The sequence below is a fragment of the Cyprinodon variegatus genome, unplaced genomic scaffold (genome assembly GCF_000732505.1).
Source record: "Cyprinodon variegatus isolate N-32 unplaced genomic scaffold, C_variegatus-1.0 Scaffold522, whole genome shotgun sequence".
NCBI lineage: Eukaryota > Metazoa > Chordata > Actinopteri > Cyprinodontiformes > Cyprinodontidae > Cyprinodon > Cyprinodon variegatus.
This window is the reverse complement of record NW_015150975.1, coordinates 539,534-555,608: the sequence shown is the minus strand read 5'-3', so window position 1 is coordinate 555,608 and position 16,075 is coordinate 539,534. Positions and strand designations below refer to the sequence as shown.

At 40.2% G+C, this 16,075-nt stretch overlaps 1 protein-coding gene across 1 annotated transcript in view; it reads left to right on the top strand.

Annotated features, from left to right (window-relative positions):
* The window catches only part of LOC107095076 (IQ motif and SEC7 domain-containing protein 2-like), a 67,745-nt gene extending 55,671 nt beyond the window's left edge, over positions 1-12,074 (top strand). The window contains exons 4-14 of the mRNA XM_015391049.1: positions 860-1,914; positions 2,002-2,163; positions 2,805-2,927; positions 4,458-4,624; positions 4,806-4,945; positions 5,051-5,176; positions 5,262-5,361; positions 5,739-5,900; positions 6,067-6,261; positions 8,712-8,761; positions 9,004-12,074. Of these exons, the coding sequence (XP_015246535.1) occupies positions 860-1,914; positions 2,002-2,163; positions 2,805-2,927; positions 4,458-4,624; positions 4,806-4,945; positions 5,051-5,176; positions 5,262-5,361; positions 5,739-5,900; positions 6,067-6,261; positions 8,712-8,761; positions 9,004-10,188 (3,465 nt within the window). The 3' untranslated portion in view covers positions 10,189-12,074. The remainder of the gene's footprint in view (positions 1-859; positions 1,915-2,001; positions 2,164-2,804; positions 2,928-4,457; positions 4,625-4,805; positions 4,946-5,050; positions 5,177-5,261; positions 5,362-5,738; positions 5,901-6,066; positions 6,262-8,711; positions 8,762-9,003) is intronic.
* The last annotated feature ends 4,001 nt before the right edge of the window (positions 12,075-16,075 follow it).

Sequence of the window (16,075 nt, the reverse complement as noted above, 5' to 3'; positions counted from 1 at the left end):
AACTGTCGCGCTTCTCGTTGCGTCACACCTCAACCCGCCTCAAAGCCAATGCTGATTGGACGTTCGTTTGGTGAACGGTTCCAAATTTTCTTCAACGGAGAGTCTCCAGACTGATTAGCAAGTGAAATCTTGAAAGCTCGCAAGATCAGGATGGTCTCACAAGGCTACCATCTTAGCATCTCGGTGCCAGACCAAGGCTTGTGGGTTGTGGGTAAGTGCCTGGTGGTCAGGTTCCCCCTCACAAGACCTGGTGAAGCCAAGCTGGAAGGAGTGACACAAGACCCTCCCCCAGTGGGCCCACCACCTGCAGAGAGACAAGGTGCAAAGAGGATTGGTCAACAGTCAGTGGTGAAAGCTTTGGCAACCTGATCCCTGGTTAAGGATCAGTTGTTTTTGATCAAGACACATGGTCACAACATCTGCAACTTTTATGCTCCATGCAGCATTTCCCATTTATCCCATATTCTGGCCGACTCTTTATGTCCTTCAAGAGTGACACTTTCCAAAGGGTTTTTCCCAATCTGTTGATCCAGTTGACAGTTCTGCAATAAATCATAAGATATCTCTAGATGTTTATATTTAGAAAATCTTACATGTATGAGCTGTCACCTGTCCACAATGTTTTTGTGGTGCAGAAATGCAGTATGCGTAAATTGGCTCTGCGAACATGGAATGTGACCTCGATAGGTGGAATGATATGGTTAGAAATATTCAGTTCCCCTTTACGCCTGGACATGATATTTTATTCATTTGTTACCATATAAGTAAAGATGAATTAAACTGAAATGTTTTTAGAAACACAAACCCACATTGTTGTTGAATTTGGCCTTGGTAATCTTATTTCTTACTTCTCCATCAGGTCAAGTCCTTAGCTGATTCAATTGATGATGCTCTCACCTGTCGCGCGGGTCGCGATGATTCTCAAGAGGGCAGCAAGGAGGGTGGACCAATCAGTGAAGACTTTGGAGAGTGCATGTGGAGCAGCAGCAGCAACCCATCTTCCCAGAGAGGTTTGGGAGAAAGAGGCAGAGGAGCTGGAGGAGGACTCAGTATGCATGGAGACAGTACTGCCACCTCGTACAGCGACGTCACTCTTTATATGGATGATGGGATGCCATCTTCTCCACTATCCCTGGACAGAGCACCCAGCAGTACAGATACAGAGTACTGGGGCCCCGGCGGGGGTGTTGGAGGCAGAGAGGACAGCAGGGATACTGAAGGGGGAGGTAGCAGCAACAGCCGGCGCAGCACGCCATGCACAGAGTGTAGAGACTACAGACTAAGGGGAGCCCACCTGCCCCTTCTCACCATTGAGCCACCCAGTGACAGCTCAGTAGACATGAGTGACCGTTCAGACCGAGGCTCCCTAAGCAGACAGTTGGTTTATGAGCAGGAACCTGGGGTAGGTTCAGGCTCCCCGCAGGGAACTCTCAAACACACCCCAAACTCAGGCACACACCCCACCTCGGCAGCAGCTGCCCAGGGTCAGACCAGGGCACCCGGAAGATCCATACCGACACATATTCCACACCAGGTGGCGGCCCACCACCACCATCACCACCATCCTATCCACCACCATCAGTACCCTGACACCCCTTCATCCTCTTCCTCTCCCCAGCAGCCCCCTACCACCCCTTTGTCATCTTCCTCCTCGACAGCTCTGCCACCTGGTGCTCTGGAGCAGCCATGCTGCTCTGATGGCGACAATGACTCTCTCAACTCAACCACCAATTCCAACGAGACAGTCAACTGCAGCTCTGGCTCCTCATCTCAGGACAGCTTGCAGGAACCTCTTCCTTCTCTGGGCAAGCAGACGTATCAGAGAGAGAGCCGCCATAGCTGGGACTCTCCACCCTTCCACAGTGACGTGGTGCAGAGACGCCAGTACCGTATTGGTCTTAATCTCTTTAACAAGTAAGCTGCATTTCCTTAAAGTGCAATACCTGTATGATTATGCATGTACTGCAATAAGGTTAATGCTATTTTTTCTTTCAACTACAGGAAACCCGAAAAAGGCATCCAGTACCTGATTGAAAGAGGGTTTGTATCTGACACACCTGTTGGGATTGCTCGCTTCCTCTTGGAAAGAAAAGGACTCAGCCGGCAGATGATTGGCGAGTTTCTTGGAAACAGACAAAAACAGTTCAACAAGGACGTTTTAGAGTAAGTATTTAAATAAATATGTATACCCTGCTATATAAAAGTGTTTACCTTCCTGGAGATTTATTCTCTTTTTACTTATTCATCTTAATTTAGTGTTTCTTATCATCAATGAAAAGGAAATCTCTGTAAACTGTTTTCAAATAGTTATTTAATTCACTAAGTTACAGAGTTTTTGGGCATTTTTAAATGCACAATGTAATGATCTGACACTTTCCGAACCCTTCTGTCCAGATATTGTTTTCCAAAACGTCTTGGCGATCTTCAAGATCTTTTTTTGATAAATGTAAATTGTTCTTTTCTTTTCATCAGCAATGGTATTTGTCTTAAAAACAAATTTGGCTAGCATTTAAAAAATGAAGACATCATTTTAATTCGGCTTTTTTTTTCCATTTTTCCATTTGTTTGATGATCTGAAAAAAAAAAAACTAAAGCAGAGGAAATCTGTAATCATGCCCAGAAGATACAGAGGATGCTTTTGAAGCAATGGGATTTTTTTTAAGACCTTTATTCAACCCACCCCCATACACAGAAGATGTGATAAGAATTATGCAATGCTAATACTAAAGCGCAAAAATGCTTAGTGTGAAAGAAATTCAGCTAGATCCTCTAAGCTGTGTGTGTGTGTGTGTGTGTTTCCGCAGCTGTGTGGTTGATGAGATGGATTTCTCAGGTATGGACATTGATGATGCTTTGAGGAAATTCCAGGCGCAAATTAAAGTTCAAGGTGAAGCTCAGAAGGTGGAAAGACTTATAGAGGCCTTCAGGTTTGTACATGACAAATATCTAAAGAGAAATGTTTTTAGTGGGTTTGTCTGGACCACATAATGGGTACCAAAATGAACTCCTAATGGTGTTAGAATTCACACCAAATGCTTTTCCAGAGACTGGACCAATTGAATATATGACATCCCTTTGTAGAGCATTTCGAGGAGAGCTTCAATCAAAGTGATGTTACAAAAACTCCTAGTGATGCGAAAGGACGACCAATTATGGCAATTACAGTATTGTGACAGCAACGCAACACCTGTAGGCAGTGAATGTCGTTGAAGTTGCCGAAAATTTAATTCTGTGTAATGACGCTTCTCAACAACCAATCAGGGACTGGATATGGCTGTGATGTAGAGTGAAGTTAGAAAAAATGTCATGGTAGGAAGTAAAGAATGTTCTTGAAAGTTTTGTTGTTGGCTTTTAAAAAATCCCTTTTGATTTAAATGACTTTTTAATCATTAATCAAACATCCTGTAACTCCAGCAACCTGTTGCTACAATCTTGCACCGTCCTTCTCCAATCTCCAGAGCTGGCACTGGCCCCCTGCCAACTCTGCACTTAATCTTGCTCCAACGCTGCTAAAACAATCCAGATATAAGTAAAAATTTCTTAAATCGTGTATATTTACCTTTAATTTGAATAGGTAAATAGAATGTGTCAATGGAATTAGTATTTTTACTCCTAAAATAAGTTAAATAATATGCACTAATTGTTTTTCTTGTTTCTTGTTCTATTGCCAAAGTGTCTCACTTACCTCCTCAATTCAAGAAAAAATGTACCGGTATTTATTTTAGGAAAAAAAAAATTAGATTTCAATTTTTTTGCAGTGAATCTACCGTGTTTTATTATTTTTTCTGCTGTACTCTTCAGAGATGGCTCAGGCCACAGCAACTTTACTTCCACTCCTATGCTGGTAAAGCCAGCATCTTGTTCCTATCTCCTAACCCTGCTGCAGAATGATCTTGTACTGGTGATCCTCCCCCTAAATAGGATAGTTTTAGATCCTGGTCAGAGAGAGGTAATGCAGGAAGTAACCTGAACCAGCTGTACTGTAGATCCTCCACTCCCTGAGGTAGGGGCATCTCTGAAGGATCTGGTGGACCCAGGGATGCTCGTACCGCTGTTCAGCTTTCCAAAATCAAGTCACTCATTCTGTAAAATCCAGGTGCGCCATGCTGAGCTGAGAGCAGCAAGCAGCCGGTAGAAGCTCCTTCGATTTGATGACACAGTAAAGCAACAAGAGCAGAGCTTGTCACCCACCATGTAAACTGCTGGTGATATGTCAAGCCAGTGATAAAACCTAAATGTAGAATATTTGTCGCTGGAAAGGCATTCAGTGTAAACACACCATTATGAGACTAAACACAATACTTTATTGGTAAGGCCAGATGATCTTACCAATATCTCAAATTAATATAAATATTATGGGGTCCATTTTTTATCTTTGGAGGCCTCCTGTGTGGATTTTGGCTGGGTGTTGTCTAGAAAGTAGCTATAAGGTTTGAATAAATTCCTTTTGTTTTCAGCCAGAGGTACTGTGTGTGCAATCCAACCCTGGTTCGGCAGTTCCAGAATCCTGACACCATCTTTATTTTGGCGTTTGCCATAATCCTCCTCAACACGGATATGTACAGCCCCAACATCAAAGCAGAGAGGAAGATGAAACTAGAGGATTTTATCAAGAATTTGAGAGGTGCTAATCCATTTTATAAAACACAAAAGTTGGTCTGTACAACTTAAGCGAGTAGACTGTGTTGTACGCATGAGAATTTTTCTTTGGTGTTCTTTAAGTACCCTTTTATCTAAGAGGGTATTTGGGGGAAATGTTTGAGTCATTATTTCCTAAAAGCTTTAAAACTCTTATCCAACCCAAGGTGTGGACAATGGTCAGGATATACCTCGGGACCTGTTGGTTGGCATCTACCAGCGAATACAGAAATGGGAGTTACGGACCAATGATGACCACGTGTCGCAGGTGCAGGCAGTGGAAAGGGTCATTGTTGGCAAAAAGCCTGTGAGTTTCCATCACTGTTTAAGACCCCAGCAAATTATTTTCATTTGGTTCGGTTTTATTTCTGTTAGGCAGACAGAAAATAATTTAATCTATTTCCCCACATAGGTGCTGTCCCTACCCCACCGCAGGCTGGTTTGTTGCTGCCAACTCTATGAGGTTCCTGACCCAAACAGACCTCAGAGGACAGGAGTTCACCAACGAGAAGTTTTTCTCTTCAATGATTTGTTGGTGGTAAGGCTGAATTTCAGACTGCTATAATATGGAAATTCGAATAACTGATTCAACACTTTGAATATAAATTTTGGCTTTCCACCAGGTTACCAAAATCTTCCAAAAGAAGAAAACCTCGGTCACTTACAGTTTCAGACAATCTTTCCCTTTGGTTGATATGCAAGTCCACATGTTTCAGAATTCATGTAAGAAACTTTTTTTCTTTTTTTACACTGGAAAAACGACCTAGAAATAAGTAAAGATTTCTTAAATTAAGTGTATTTACCCTTAATTTGAGTGGGTAATGAGGTAGTTTGCCAATGGAATGAGAATTTTTACCCTTAAAATAAGATAATTAGATAACATGCACTTGAAATAAGACAATGCAATTCTGTTTTCTTATTTGAAATGTAAATTGTCTTGTTCCATTGGCAAAATATCTCTTTTACCTCCTCAATCCAAGAACAAATGCACTTATTTTAAGAAATAATGACTAATCCAGATTTCGATTTTTTCCAGTAGCTTTCAGTTGAACATAATTTTCCTGTTGGATTGTAACAGTATTGTCTCTGTTACAAACTAGATTATCCTCACGGTATCCGCCTGACCTCATCTAGCCTAGGCGGAGAGAGGAAGGTTCTTATCGTCTTTATGGCACCAAGTCAGCAGGACCGCACCCGCTTTGTTAGTGACCTCAGGGAGAGTATTGCTGAAGTGCAAGAGATGGAGAAATACAGAGTGGAGTGTAAGTGCCCCATCTGCTGGTTATGTCTATGAATAAATGTTTAGTTTTTGATTTACCAAAGCCATTGTTTTTTCTGAGCATGAGAGAATGGAAACTTAAAGTTTCTTATCATTGTTTTGCATCTCTCTCTCTTTCTCTGCCTTGTTGTTTCTGTTTAACTTTGCAGCGGAACTGGAGAAGCAGAAAGGTGTGATGCGTCCAAGCCTACTGACCGGCGCTGTGGTTGGTGGAGGCGCAGGTATGAAGAGCGATCTCGTGAATGGCACCATGGGAAGGACAAGCTTTGATGACAACTGCTCAGTTGGTGAGGGTCTCAAACGCACAGCGCTCAGCTCATCTCTCAGGGACCTCTCAGACACAGGTGAGACAACATTACGACTGAGACAGGGTGGTCTCTAGGTCAACATCTTTCTTTACTATCAGCTCTTCTGGATTCTGGTTTGCTGATCTTGCTCTTCTGTTCTAGAGCTTCATCTTGTTCTCCTAACTTGCTAAAGTCAGTCACAAATCATTCAATGCCTTGCAAAAAAATCTTACCATTTGACCATAATATATTCAGTCACACTTCAAACTGTAGCTTATTTTGATTCTGCGTGATAGACCAACACAAATTCGAACATATTTGTGTGGAGTTGAAGGAAAACGATAGATGATTTTTTTTTACTTTTGTGTAAATATGAGTTTTAAAAGCCTGGCATGTAATTTGTGCTCAGCCTTCTTTACTCCGAGACCCTTGGTAAAACCCTATACCAAGCATTGAACATCTCAGTGATCACTGATTGGCCCATTATCCAGAATTTTAAGACTATGTTAAAACTACATAACCAAGTTGGCATGATCATCTACATAAACTCAGAGGGAGATAATTAATTTCCAGTAGCTGTTAAAATGGCCTGTGGCTTTAGTATGGCTTCGACATCAAAGTGACAGAGTGCCATGCTATGTAGAGGACAAGGGGAAACTAGAGGATAAATCATTCATGCAAAATTCTATGAAAATCAACACTGATAACACCAGTCAAACATGGTTGTGGCAACTTTATGCATTAGGGATGCTTTTCTTCAGCGGGTACAGGAAAGCTAATCAGAGTTCATGGGAAGATGAACTGAGCTACAGGGAAGACCTGAAAGGAAAAAAAACTGCTAAAGGGTGCCAAATGATTTAGACTAGTACAGAGGGTAAAATACAGCTGTTCTATAGAACAATTTATATTAATTAAATCGGTAAGGACTCTTAAGCCTTGGTGGAAGTGTGTGGGCTTTCTCCTAGATAAGTATTGTCCGAATTCTGCTGGCAGTAAGGAAGGAGATAGGAAAAGATGCTGGGCACTTCCTATCAATAGTTTATTTCTCTCTTGGCATTTCTCTCTGGGACTCAGAAACTTTACAAAATGCCACAATTCTTTGTGTAACAAAATGTATAGGTACAGCCCCCCTTAGTACTTTGTGTGACACATGCAAGTGCATGTACCTTCATGTTAAATTTATAGAGGACGATCTTTTATTTCCGGGTGGATCATCTAAATAAGTGGTCCTCCTAATTGTCAATCATTCTGGTGACATGTTTACGTAAGGCCGTTCTACCTTCTTGTCCCATTATCTATCTTTTTCTGCACATGCGCACTTTTTGGTGTATATCTGTGATGAGCTAAGGTTTCAGATAGTCATTGAAGCTCACCTTTCTCACAACGGTTTTTTGAAAATAGCTGAGGGTCGTAAGAGATCTACAAAGTGTATGAGAACAAAAGAAAGGCCTCAGATAAAGCAGATATATCTAGGAATGTTTTGAGCTGAGAACTTTCCCCCGCAAATCATTATGGGATTTGCTGTGACAGCGGCCCCCTGTCGCCATAGGCTGTCATTCTCCGACAGTGGCGACTAATAACAAAGATGGCGCAGGCACCGCACAGTGGAGGAGGAATTACATGACCAAAAGGGAGCAAAAAGCAGTGATCATCTGTCCGAACAATCAGTTAAAAAAGTTTGCTATAAAGTCCAATATATAATCCACGGTCTATATAATGATTGAGGGATTTGGGGGTTAGGGTTGACGTTCGGACACAGTAAGCTTGTATTGGCTATGAGAACAGCAACTTTTAAACAGAGTGTGCACAAGGAGAAGTGGGCTCATGCATGCTCTCGCACCCACAAGTGGGCAGGTCTCCACTTTAAAAGAAAATCCTTCATAATACCTTTAAGTTAATTTGTGTTTTTGGAGTTCTTTTCTGGAGGGCTGTAGTCCCAGTTTAAAAAGCATCATCCATGGGTGTTTCCATTGTTTAATAAGGTCCGTAACAATGAGGGCTCTCTAGATCCGGCACAGCAGTCCCGTAATTCCTTTCCTCCCAACAATACTATCCTTAGTGTAGAAACAGTGAAAGGTAAAGGAAGAGTAGGTAGAAACAGGAGCTAGGAGCTACAATTTGTCATGTGCAGATTGTGGATTTAGCACAGCCAAAGCTGCATTTGGATCATTTAGATCACAGCTTATATGCCGTCAGAAAACTAAATTTAAATGAGAATCATAATTCTTGTTTTAAGACATTTCTAACCCATCTAACTTACCTGCTACTGCAATGAAGAATAGTTTAAAAATGTAGAAAGATGGCATACCACAAAAGACTAGTGGCCGTAATAGTTTAAGTTGGTCTATCCCGTGGAGTTCTAATAAAATGTCTTGATGTTTATGGATTTAAAGTAACAAAATCTGAAAATGTGAATGAATTAAAAATACTTCAGCAAGGCACTGAATTCTTGCAAAACAATAAACCTTTTATGCTTTGCTAACCCGATTCTTCCTGGTGGGGTGCAGGGAAACGTGGTCGCAGGAACAGTGTTGGTTCTCTGGACAGTACAATGGAAGTAAGTCTATAAAAGATTAGTTGAGATTAGTTAAATGACTTACATTTTCCCTTAACTAGATCTCTGTCTCAATGCATGTGCGTATAGTGTAAACATGCCTGTGTGTTTTCTGAACTGTCATCCTTTGCATGGCATTTTTGCAGTTATATCCGCCCCAGCATGCTTGGTGTGCTGAGTAAAGGAGGAGCGATTGTAATTCTCCAGTGTGTTTTTTAAAACCTGATGAGTTTTTATGTCCCCAGGGCTCCATCATTAGCAGCCCACAGCCTCATCAGCGCTACCCAGTGCCAGGTGTGATCCCTGGCTGCTACAGCACAGAAGAATTCCGGCCTCACCGCCCCATCCTGAGCCCCGGATCGGGGGTGGGGGGTGGGCCGGGGCAGCAAATTACCACTGCTGGGACAGGAGTTGGGGGAGTCTCCAGCAGTGTAGAGAGAGCAGGAGCAGGGGTAGGCCCTGGGGGGAGCAACAGCAGCAACAACAGCGGCTCCTTCCTGGGTTCACTCTTCGGCAGCAAACGCGCCAAACCACCAGGGCCTCTTATTCCACCGGGGCCACCCTACCCCGCACCTGTACCCCCACCGACTACTGGAGGGCCCCCTCCTCACTCCCCTTCATCCCTTTGCCAGCTGGAGGGGGGGGCTTCCAAGATTCAGGCACTACACGCACAGTTCTGTCACATGGGTTCAATACAGCCTCCACCACCTTACTACCATCACCATCGCTTCCACGTCCAGCCCGCGCCCCCTCCTTTGCAAGGTGTGCCCCCTCATACTTTACAGAGAGGCCCACTACCCTGTCGTCCTCCTGTTGGTCCACCACACGTCCAGCACCCACAGCTGGCCCATCTCTCCCAGCTCTCCCAGCATGGGCTTCAGGGTCGCTACACCAACATGGTGGTAGGATGTCCCCCCCCTCTTTCTCCTCTCTCCCAACATTGCCAGAGCCCACAGTTCGCTCTTTACCACGTGCAGCCCACACAATCTGCCAGAGGGGTCGGCGGCCCAGGTTCCAAACCCCCCCTAACGTTGTCTCTTTCCCAACCCCACCCGCACGCGCACTCCCAAACCCACCCCAGACATTCTCAAACGCCACACCCAACAAGCCATTCCACCCATCAAACACACTTTATATTCGGCACGCTGCCCCACAACCTTCCGTCCGCCTCCGTCAGTGCGCATCACGCAGCCTCCGCCGCCCCGTATCTGCCCCAGTACCCTCCTCTCTCCTCCATCCCCCCTCCCCCACCACACTCCCCTTTACCCCCCCCTTCGTCCCCCCTTACCCCTCTTACACCTCTCTCCCCTCACCCCCCCCAGCACCCAGGGCAGCCTCAGCAGGGGCCGCAGGTGACAGGGGCTGGATCGACAGGTACGGTGGGCAGCTCCAAATCCAAGCCTATCAACCGGATAAGTACCGTGGTTTGAGCAGGACATGGAGCTCTAGGGGTCACCGGCTAGAGGACAGGTATGAGGAGGTGGGCCGATCACGGACACGAAGCAAGTCCGCCCGGACAGAAAGCAACAGCAGCAGCGCTGAGAAGAGGAAACGCAGGCTGCTCCGTCTCTGTTACTTTCACCTCCGCTTCCCACATATGTAGGTGGAGTTAGCGAGCACAGCAAGACTTCAACGGTTTGTGCCCGAATACCTGAAAAACTGCACTCACAACACCACATGAGCACATGTTACTGCTTTTGCCGCACACAATCATAAAAAGCCTATAGCCATATAATTTAAGATGAAACTAAAATCTATATCTGAATATAATGCTTAAGTTTACTTGTTTGAAATTATGAGTATGTATGAGAATATTTCTATGTACAGTACAAGATGTTTTAATGTGGCACTAGGAAAACAGAGAGATTATGTATTATTGTGGCTGAAAATGGGTTTTTAAATAGAGACTGAACCATCGAATGCATTCCAATTGTACTTTTGCATTGAAAAGAGAAGAAAAATAGCAAAAAAAAAAACTCTCCCTAGACTTTGCAATAATTTACTTGGCTTCATGATGTCTCCATCCATTAGCATTGGTTACAATTTGACCTTCAGGCAATTTTTTAATTGCTTAGAAGACCTCAGATATGTTGCTCTCTCTTAAACTTCTAAAACGATCACAGCTTTTTAACAATGTGCTGCTCTCCTGGTCTTACCCACATCATGGGAATTATTAAAGGTTTCTATGTTGGGTTTGGGACATCGACAGAATGACACAAACAAGAATATATTTTTAATGTTTCCGAAGCTTCTTGCTGTTTTATTGATATTACGATATACCTGCTCTACCTGAGTATAATGAATATTGTCCAATCATTGTTTTGATCAGTGATTAATTATATCAACAGATGTTTGTACGTGGTTATCAAAAGTATGTGCACATACAGATTCTCTCATTTTGCCATAACCACTGGAGGGAATTCTGATATGTGGAGTGTAGTTTATTTTCATATTATTATAGTTTCCTTTAAGTTTTCAATGTTTAGTATATATCTGGTGTTAAAATAAGAATTTTAGTTGGAATTTCTCTAAAAAAAAAATGCAAGTTTTTAAATAACATCAACAAAGTAAAAATCAAGAGATTTTATTTAAATTGTATTTATTTTATGGACTTCTCTACATTTAAGAGATGCCCAAATGTGGTTTTTAATTCAATTCAATTATCAGCAACCAAGTTCAGGTTAGATTTTTGCAAACTGTAATCGCCTGCTTGAATGTCAGATTAATTTTGGGCTTTTGATGATTCATTGTACCTATTTTATTCCAGGGATGAATGATTATGCAACACATCATTTCCATAATATTTTAAATAGCAAGAATTAGGTGAAAAAGCTTGAACATTTTGTGAATTTTATCTTAACTGTACAGTTTTAAATATTTGGATAAACCCCCACTAATATTTTCCTAATGGCCCCTCATCCTGTTGGACTTTAAGCAGATGCTTTTAAAAGCCACTAAGTTTCAGGCATTATCTTGGCAACATATGTGACCACTGTTTTGGCAGAACTGGCCTAGGTTATGTAAACTGCCTGACTTTCTGGCATGGATATGGTATATTTTTCAATGCGTTTAACATGTAAAATCAGCCTGCATTATCTATTCCTAAACTTGCACCTATGCTGTTGTTCCTCTTCAGTTTAAACCTGAAATTGTGTCTGAGTTTCAACAGCTAATACTTTGGTGGTAGTTATAATTCTTTAAAACTCCAAACATCCTTTAAAATCAAAAAATTTTACTGGCAGCAAAACACTCCAATACTGTGATACTAGCATCATTTTTTTTTATTTTCCAGCTTTTTTTCAATTGTAATTACACATTAGATTAAAAGAAAATAATATTATATATATATGTGTGTGTATATATATATATATATATATATATATATATATATATATATATATATATATATATATATACACACAGTGTAAATACACTGTAATTACAATTTTCATTACAGTGTAATTACAATTACAGAACAATTAAATGAACTTTCTGCATTTATCCCATCCCCTTGGGGAGCAGTAGGCTGCCATTGTTCGGCCCCCGGGGTTAGGGGTCTTGCTCAGGGACCCAGTGTGGCAGTCTGTGGGAACTCAGGACCTCTGGATTCCAAGCACAATGCCCTAACCACTAGGCCACCACTCCCATTTACCTCTATTATGAGGTCTGGCTACTGGAAGAGATAATGCTTACTTAAGTTTACTTAAGCTAATTTTGCCATAAAGAGTGGTCAGATCATGGGACATAAGGATAATAGAAGCTGGTTAAAGGAAACAAGAATTAAATATAATTTATTTATTAATAACTTATGTAATTAGGCCTGCTTTATCACATTTACTCTGTCTAGATGAAATGCCACGACAAATTGAACTTGTTAACCCAGTGCATGCTTTTTTAAAATTATCGTTATAGGTATACCGCATGATTATTTCACCCTGCAAATAGAATGGCTCAAATAAATCACTAGAAACCTCAAATTAATCACATTTATACTCTGGAAGACAGTATTAGAATTTGTGACTAATACTGTGGCTATTTCCTTGCAGGCATCAGATTTTGGGTTATTGTGTCTTTTTTTGTGTGTTGAAGTTTTGTGGTTTTGCACATGTGAGGTCTTAAGTCCGAAATGGCCTTCTTCTAATCCCTTATCTTATCTGACTTTGAAAAATGTCTTATATTTTCTGATTCCTCGGCATTTGACCTAGGGCTTTTTTTGTGAAATCTCTACAGTGGTTAAGAATGTAAAATAGCCTACAGGTACATACTGTATTTTGTGTTTATTTTCTTTTTTTTAATTTATTTATTGATTTTCTTGTGGGCTATAAGTGTTACCCCTGAACACTGATCTAGTCATTCTTCAGTGCCGTTTATTACCGCGAGGAAGCTACACATCTTTTGATCCAGAAGATTAGAAATCATAAAGGACAAAATTAAAAATGTCTCTGCAGTAAGATAATGAAAAAGCATAATTCAAGAAGATTTACTATTTTTAAAATGGATTTTAAGAAAGTTTGGAGGGAATTCAGAATGTTAAAAGGAATAATTTTCTAAGTGTTTGTCGGCTAATCTTTTTCTTGTGTCCTTTTTAACTATTCTTGCATGAATATATCTGCACTTATTAAATAGATTGTACTGTATAAACATGAATGTACATATTAAACTATACATAGGCCTCTTATAATTATGGGATGAACTGCTCCCATTCTGTATTCAGGTGCGTGCATGTGAGTGCCACTAGGTATGCACATTTAAAGCAAAGACGGGGACAAGAATTATTTGTCCAAAGGGAATATTGACCTCTTCTTTTTCTTATTATTTCTTACTGCTGGCGTGAGAATGACTTACAGCGATTATAAATTCAAGGCCTGAGAAAAGTTGATATGTCAGTGCACTTATGGATATTATTTTAAACATGATTTCCTTTTTTGTGTATGTATTACATGTACTGGAAGAATAGAGAACTGAGATGTGAATATTTATTGCTTCTGATGAATTAAAGTGTCCTTGCAGTGAAGTAACAAATATGTGTGTGTCTGATTTATTTGATGAGAAAGTGACATTTTGAGGATATAGTGGAGGATGTTCTTTTTTCCAGGTGGATCATCAAAATAAGTGGTCCTCCTAATTGTCAATCATTCTGGTGATTTGTTGACGTAAGGCCTTCCTGCGTGATCGTCCTCATTTCCACTTAATGGTGGTGAGTCTAACATAGTGGAAAAATTGCAAATCTTCTTTTGGAAAGTAAGCTTGTATGAGCAATGCAAACAGCAACTTTTAAGCAGAGCGTGGACAAGGAGAAATGTGCCCCTAGTGCACGCTCTCGCACGCTAATAGCGCAATCTTTCTAATAAAGATGCGTTTGCCTCTTGGTTCAGAAGCATCCAAGTTAGACTCACTTCAGATCTGTCAGATGTTGATTAATGTGACCATGCAATCCAACAAACTTTCTTTCCTCTTGATCAAGACGCTTTATTTTCCAAAATAAAAACAAACTTAGATTTATTTTTTTTACCGCAATATGACGTGACAGGCAGATCATATCGGCTCATTTTGTTCCTTTTTTGCCACTCAAAAAAACAACGATAATCAAAAGCGGTCAGAAACTGTATGGCTGCGCTGACTGAACCCAATAGCCAACTCCAATATAATCCAGGTGCTGCAGTCACCTGTCCATAATGAAGGGGCGGAGGCGAGAAACAGCGTAAATTATGCACAGCAGCAAAACACAACTAAACAAATTCATAATTTCATAATTAAGTCAGTCAACTTATACTTCAAACCAAAATATTTCATGTTCATATATATATCATACCAAAACCAGACAAAAATAGTAAACTAGAAATAAATATTCAATCATAAATCAAGCATTTGGCTCCAACACACACGTTTAATAGGCATTCCCTCTTGGAAGCGGGTACAGGGTTGTGCAATAGCATTTTTTATTTAAAGTGGAGAGGGCGGGTCTTTTAAAAAAATTTGCGAAATTCCTCCAAAATCCTGCACTCTGACATTCTTATATTTATACTTTTATTTTCTGTGGAGTTTTATCATGTATATTAACATTATAGTAATTCATTTCAAATGTGCACAGTCTTTCCTTTTTTTGTTATTCAATCATAATGATCAGATGTAAAATGATGACCCACATATTTAATTGAATAGAGGGAATTTTTAATATCATGTCATTTCAAAGTACTTTTAAGTAAATTATTACCTAAATTAATTTGACATGGTTTATTGGTCTGGTTAATATTTGAATTAAATGTACAATAGGTTTAATTTGTAAAATATCTAAAAATATTCTCAGATGTAAACCAGAGGCTAAAGTGTGACACAGTCCAAAAAATAAAATAAGAAATCTGAAAATATGCATATAACCATTTCAATAAAATGGGAAATACTGAACAAAAATACATTTATTAAATTAAAAAATATCCAAAACATCCAACTGGCTAAAAGACTCATTGCTTCATTGCTTTTGGACCACTGAACTGTAATTGTAGCAGTGTTCGGAACATCCAATTGGTAAGGTCCCTTTTCAGTAAACTGAATAATTCAATCGCCATATATATATGGAAGGATTTCTTTCTGCTTAGTAAGCAGTTTTCTGTAATTAAGGATCAAAATCTTTAGAAGAATCAGAAATTGACAAATGAGTGTAAAGAAAAGCTCTGTGTTTCCACCTTCTAGCTTTGAAGTTTTTTTATTTATACATGCTTGATTAATCTATGTGTTTATATTCAATGGAAAGATACCAGGGGCAAACATTTCAGCAGCATTAGGAATACATTACATCCCCACCCTGAACCTCCAAAAGGCCCTATCAGTATTGAATTTTACACTAGAGTTTGCCACAGTCAAGACGGAATCATGGTTCCTAAAAACTTTACAAAACCAACTGACGTTACCGATGTTTTAGGTGTAAAATATTGAAAACAATGTTGTTGTGGCTTCATGTTAACTCTTACATTCAACTTTATGTCACGCAAATTTTCAAGTGGATAGCCAATATTTTTTCCAAGTGTTTTCTGGGTAAAAATCGTTACCAAATCACCCTATTTAAGGGTCCCATCATTTTCCTCTGCCTTTCCTGTTTTCTACAAGAATGTTCTTATCAAATGAACATCAAAGGCTTGAGTTGATACTTTTTCACGAGTTTATAAGTTGGAAAAAGTTAAATAATTTAGATATGATGCAGAAATACAATTAAACATAGCAAAATGTGCCATTTTAACATGATATATTTTTAAATAATTTTGATTAATATTGCACTCATAGCGTCTGTCTCTACTGAAAAGTTTTAAGTATAAATATATA